The following is a 6,830-nucleotide window of genomic DNA, read 5'->3' as shown; positions in this document are numbered from 1 at the left end:
GCAATTCAGTATAGTAGTCATACATACTAAGTAAAAGCTCTGACTATTAAGGTGTTTTTCAGTATTGTATTAATATCTTGTATATTGTATCTTGTCCGTTGGCTTAGTAAAAAGAGTCGTCACTCTTTGTCCGTCGGCACAGTAATCATCTCCTTATAACTCCCTTCAGTAATCACATGATCAGTAGAGGATAACAACAAACCATATTTAAAGGAAAGCTCATCGGCCCACCATCCTGTACAGGTCAATCAGTCTCCAACCAACGGTTCAACCAGTCTTTACTTATCTTTCACACACATAATACACATTAGTATCACAATAATATAAGAACAGCTTCAATCATATAACAACATTCATCATTATCTCATCATTGCATTGCAACCGTAAAACATGATTTGGCTCAATTTAGAAAACTCCTTAAAATATCGTATATCAGACAGAAGTCGTTGTAAAATGCACAGATCCAAAAAATTACCACATTACTAGAAATCTCGTAAAATAACATTTCAAAACTTTACTTGTACTGAATCAATATTTTTCAACATTCGGATAATTTTCTATTCGATAAAAATCCCACAGAATTCAAAATACCTGTGAAAACTTTCCATAAAATACTCAAATCATACAAAAATATCATTTACATAACATACCAAAAGTTACGTGGTAAAAGTTCCGTCAATACAAAGATATGCACATTTTTTGGTAACAGAAACACAAAACTGTGCAGAAAAATACCAAAACTCGAAATCATAAATAGGAATCGGAGTCCTTACTGCGAGACAAACAAATCTTCCAACTGCGTCGTCGGACGAAAAGCGCTCCGTGGCCTCCGAAATCAAGCATTCCTCCTTCTCTTTCTCTCTCCAGCTTTTTCTCTCTCTTCAAAAATATCTCAAAAACATCTTAATTCCAATACTTATCAAACATGATCGTCCCGGACGATTTCTATTCGTCCCGGGACAATTTGCCCTATGGACAAATCTCGTCCAGACGAAATGTATTCATCCCTGGACGACTTGCTCTCTAGAAAAATTTCGTCCCGACGGTTCGTCCGGGCTCGTATAGGTTCGTCCAGACGAACCATACAGATTCTTCACAATTTTCTTCAGCTCGTCCGGTACTATAGTCAGTTCGTACGGACTAACTGCACTAAAAAAATACACTTCGGAGGGGTTTTACACAATGCAATTATGTAATACATGTTTCATGTATATGTCCCAATGTCTAATTATAATTTCACTTATGCTTATACATCAACGTAATCTTTATCACATATGTGTCAATTCCCCTAATAACTTCACTTCCTCATATATCTTTGCTTGATCATGCCACATTTGTTCAAGACGAATGCAGAAATACATGAACATAAACATGTAAGGTCCTTTGTAACTAAGCTTGTACTTGATCATTTCCCACATTCATTCCATCCTCCATATGAACACGCAAGTGCATCATATGTACATGAAAACATCGACATAGTTAACATGCATAAATGACATTTAATATAATGCATGAAAGCATTAAAGTGAAACATATATAATAATTCTAATAATAGAACTTATACACATTTAATAATGAAATTTTAGAAAATTATTCACAAAGAATATTCATAGCAATATTTTGGGACTTTCATTTCACTGTTCTATAGCTCTTTTTATTAAAATCAACAAAAATAACAAAATACATGAAAATCATACATTTAAATCTGATCAATGAAAATTTGAGTTTTACCAATCAAACTTTTTAAAATTGTGTATTCTACAATATACTAAAAATTATACAATGAAAAGTTTCGGCAACCAACTTGCAAATCTTCTTTTCCTTCTCCTTTATATAATATAATAATATTGATAATTGAAATGAAGAAAGTGAAAGTAAAAAAAAAGGGGGCGTATTCTCTCATTTATAATTGGATATATGAGTATCCGCATCCAAATTTTATTTCAAATAAAAATTTTAAGCATATTTATTTTAAAAAATAATAATATATTATTTAATTTTCAATAGGGAGATTTACATACATACCACTATATTATTGCTATTTTACATATCTAACACCTCAAATATTAATATTACAACTATACCACCCAAAACATAAGGCTTTGTTTGTTTGAGCGTTTTTTTGTCTTTTCCGTTTTTGGAAACGGATGAATTTTTTTTGTGTTGTTTGGTTCGTCAAATCACGTTCCCAATAACTCCTTTTTTTTTCAGTTTTCTGCAGTTTTGAGAAAGCTTTTTATATATGCTTCTCCGTTACAAAACTCCATTTTCTAAACTAATGTTTTTTAAAACTGTCTTTTACAAAAGCACTAAAAAAACAAACAAAGCCTAAGTTTACCTCAAATCTACCACTTCCTCCCGCACATAGCTCACGACGTTAAGGCACCGCCCTTTCCGGCAATGATGTCCGCCCCCTTGCCCTCCTCTGTGGTTGGCGACGGAAGCTCCCCGAATGGGCGGGGAGTCCATTTGGCCGCTCTTCCATCTTTACCGCACCATGTTTGCATAGCGTGCAGTTCGGGCGAGTCTTTGAAGAGTTCTGTGCTGATCGTGGACTCCAGCACACTGCTTATGGTGCAGGTTGTCTTCCATGGAAGCTTGGGAATTGGGTATGTGAAGTCCATGGCTTTGGTTCCTTTGATGGATGAAGTAGAGAAGGGGAAGCAATTTGTTTTCCTGATTGATGGGTGCAGGAAAGCTCAGTTTTTGACGTTGCCGAAAGAGTCTGTGGTCACGATGGTGGTGAGCACGTTGTGGGTATGCCAAGGAGCTTTTGTTTTGCTTTTGTTGTAGTAATGGGTCTGCCATGGTGTTTTTAATTTGGCGAGGATGTTGGTTTCAAAGAGGACGGTGGAGGCGAGGCTGGAGCTGATGGCGGTGCCTTAACGTCGTGAGCAATGTGCTAGATGAAGTGGTAGATTTGAGGTAAACTTAGGTTTTGAGTGGTATAGCTGTAATATTAATATTTAAGGTGTTAGATATATAAAATAGTAATAATATAGTGGTATGTATGTAAATCTCCCTTTTAAATATTATGAGACATATAAACCCAAATTTTGGAGCTGTTGAGGTAAGGTTCAATTTTATCTTGCTGCACGGCTGGCACGAAGTCGCCTCACGGGGAGCATGAGAAGCTTTCCTCCCCAAAATCTCCTTCCATCAATCACTAAGAAGTTGAAGGACGATTCCATCTTCAGTTCCAACGCCAATCTTTCCATCCATCTGTGTAAGTTCTACACATCAAAACCCTCTTTACATTCCAGTTCCAGTCAGTCTTGTCGGTCTACAGTTTCACATAAACTCCTTTCGTATCAAAATAGATTCGAAAACCAACAAACCCTAAACCCAGCCAACCTCTCCGCAGTCCTCTCAAAAAAGAACTGGTTTTTTCTTTTACGAGCCGAGTATAGTTCAAGTTTTCTGAATTCAAGATCTTTAGTCAGTATCTTGCATGGACAGCACGACCCGATTCACTCACTCAAATTCTACATCTGGGTTTTCAGTATCAGCCATGAGTTGGCAAAGGATCATTCGGTTCAAAGGGCTCTTTCTGATATTTTCTGGAGAAAGGGCCCCGTAGTTTTGTCTGTAGAACTTATGAAAGAGATTAAAGATTCCGGGCTTCGAATTTCAGAGGATATACTTTGCATTCTTATTGTAAGTTGGGGTAGATTAGGGCTCGCAAAATATGCAAACGAAGTGTTTGGACAAATACCCCACCTCAGTATTAGGCCAAGCACCAGAATTTACAATTCAGTGATCTACGCATTGGTCAAGGCAAATGCACTTGATCTTGCGTACTTGAAATTCCAACAAATGGCTTCTGATAACTGTTCCGCTGATCAATTTACATACAATGCCCTTATCCATGGATTGTGCAGGTCAGGGATTGTTGAGGAGGCACTTCGTTTGGTGAAGAAAATGCAGAATTTTGAGACTAAAGCAAATGTGTTCACATACACAATGCTGGTTGATGGGTTTTGCAATGCAAAGAAGGTGGATGAGGCATTGAAGGTTTTGGATATGATGAAGAACAGGAACGTAGTTCCTAATGATGCTACATTTCGATCATTGATCCATGGAGTGTTTCGATGTTTAAAGCCAACCAGTGCGTATGAGAAATTGAGTGGGTTCTTAGAAAACCACAGTGTTTTTCATGTCAATGCATGCAGCACTATACTGTATTGCCTTTCAAAGAATAATATGGCGACCGAAGCTATTGATTTTGTGGAGAGAATGGAGAAGAAAGGTTATGTTTTGGACACTGCTACGTTCAGCCTCGTTATGGCTTGCTTGGTTAAGGGTTTGAGACTAACCGAAGCCTGTAACTTGTTTGATGATTTTGTTCGTAAGGGAGGTAAACCAGGTTTCAATACATACCTTCTGCTTGCTGAGCATTTGTTGAAGGAAGGAAAAGTTGGGCAATCAAGGCGATATATGAAAAGAATGGTCTCTGACAATACTTTATGCAGCATTGAATCATACAACATGTTGATTGATTTATTCATCAAAGCTGAAATGAGGGAGGAGGCACAGAAAATTTTTTCTGAAATGCCACATATGGGTTTTTCTCCAAACTTAATAACATTCAACACGCTTATCAGTGGGCACTCCCGGGCTGGAGATATAAATATGACAAAGAAGGCGTTGAAGATGCTCTTAAAGCATGGATTCAAGCCTGATGTTTTCACTTTCAGCTCCATAATAGATGGTCTTTGTCGAGCCCACCAACTTGATGATGCTTTTGATTGTTTTGGAGAGATGGTTGAATGGGATGTTACCCCAAATGCTGTAACTTATAACATACTAATTCGATCTCTTTGTGCTGTAGGGGATTCTCGAAGATCAATGAAGCTGTTTTTAAAGATGAAAGCTGAAGGTATTACACCAGATGTTTTCTCTTTCAATGCTCTCATCACAAGCTTTTGTAAGATGAATAGGATTGATAAAGCACAGAACCTTTTTCATTCAATGGTGAGATTTGGTGTAGCTCCAGATACGTATACTTATAATGCTTTTATACAATCTCTATGCAATGCAAAGAGAATCGATGATGCCAAAGAGGCTGTAGTGGTGATGGAAGCCAATGGCTGCAATGCAAACGAATATTCCTATAAATGTATTATGGATACACTATATCAAACAGGCTGTGTGGAGGAAGCCCATGAGTTGTTTCATCATTTTTTAAAGCAAGGGTGTTCATCTTACTGATCCTAGTCAGAGGTTTGATACTCAGATTACTGGCACAGAAGAGAACAGTTATATATCAATTTATTGATCATTTGTATTGAATTGCCCTGTACTAGTCTGGATTTATCTTGGTGGCTGCGCACGGAAAAGGCATCCGTGGAGTTGGAAAAATTATTAGGTGCGGAGTGCGCACTAACGCACTATCCGCACAAGCACTGGATACCCAGCCGTACCGAGTGCGTGTACCGCTAGGTACCTAATACTTGTGCGGATAGTTCTCCCTGTCCGCACTCCGCACCTAATAATCTCTCATGGAGTTGGCAACCACTGGGGATTCAGAATAAGGGAAAATAATTTATAGAAAATTATGTGCTCTTTCATTATCCGTTTGACCCAAAATGGTACTGTCGGTCATAATTTTTTGGTAGATCTTACTAATAATGATAAATATATTCCACCACCTTTAATGAAAACATGTCACTCTCAGCTTAACAGAAAATGCTACTCAACTCCTTTGCCATCTGCTACAGCTTTTCATAGCTATTAATCTGGTCCGTTGGTTCTCATCTGTTGTCTGTTTTGTAAACCGTCTGATGCGTTGAAGATTTCATTGAACTACTGTTATCTATGGTTATATTGTTGTCATGTAGCACAATACGCGAGATTATCTTTATTTCTTCTTCATTGTTCTCATACTATATGTAGTTTTAGCTGTATTATAGGTGGAAGAATTTTTACATGTATAAAAGCGCCTTTGCTTCACAGCTTCCAATGGATAACTCTTCACCTTTCTTCTCAAATCAAATCATGTCAGCAGAAACCAACAAAGAAACTGCTGAATGCGTCATCTCATCTCATTTAAAGTTTCTTATGGCTAGCATTAAGAGTATTATACATACCACTTTGTCTGCAGAAAATCATTCCACCTGGCGTTCTCAGGTGCTTAAGGTATTCATAGTAGTCCTGATGGTTTGCCTTCAACAAATCCAAGCTATACTCAATGGATGCTTACAGATCAAAACTTCTCAGCTGTCCTCTATTCAATTATCTCTTCCCCTCTTCTGCCATACATCCTTAATCTTAACACTTGTCATGATTTGTGGATAACCATTGATAAAATATTGCAAGTTAGTAATAGGACACACATTATGCAGCTCAAAAAATGAAATGCATCATGTGACCATTAAAGATATGACTATATCTCAATACTTGTCCCTCATTAAATCGAAGGTGGATGCAATCAACACAACTATTAGTTCACTAGATACAAAAGATGTCATCCGATGCACATTGAATGGGCTTCATGCTTCCTAACATGCCTTCAAAACTGCCATACGCACTAAGCTACATCCTCTGAGCCTTGATGATTTGTATTCACTTTTATGTAGTGAAGAAATTTCCTTAGCAGCTGAAGTGATGCATGATACTCACATTTCAGACATTTCGGAATCTCAACCTACTTTATATGCATATTGTGGTAGAGATTGTGGTCGGTCATCAGCTCCACCATTCATACGGGGAAGATCTGGTTTCAAGGGAGGACGCTATTATACCGGACATGGTGGTCGTAACAGGAACATAATAGTTGAATGCCAAATCATTTTTAAGAACTAATACTTTGTTGTCCAATGTTAGTTTCA

The 6,830-nt window shown here is 37.6% G+C and overlaps 1 protein-coding gene across 1 annotated transcript; it reads left to right on the top strand.

Annotated features, from left to right (window-relative positions):
- The first annotated feature begins 3,064 nt into the window (after window positions 1-3,064).
- On the top strand, window positions 3,065-5,689 carry LOC110109356 (putative pentatricopeptide repeat-containing protein At3g16890, mitochondrial). The gene has a single exon (XM_020840392.2). The coding sequence runs from the start codon at window positions 3,127-3,129 to the stop codon at window positions 5,209-5,211; it is 2,085 nt and encodes a 694-aa protein (XP_020696051.1). The 5' UTR covers window positions 3,065-3,126; the 3' UTR covers window positions 5,212-5,689.
- Window positions 5,690-6,830: the final 1,141 nt, after the last annotated feature.

The sequence above is a fragment of the Dendrobium catenatum genome, unplaced genomic scaffold (assembly GCF_001605985.2).
Source record: "Dendrobium catenatum unplaced genomic scaffold, ASM160598v2 fragScaff_scaffold_1296, whole genome shotgun sequence".
Lineage (NCBI taxonomy): Eukaryota > Viridiplantae > Streptophyta > Magnoliopsida > Asparagales > Orchidaceae > Dendrobium > Dendrobium catenatum.
The sequence above is the reverse complement of the archived record's forward strand: the minus strand, read 5'-3'. Positions and strand labels throughout refer to the sequence as shown.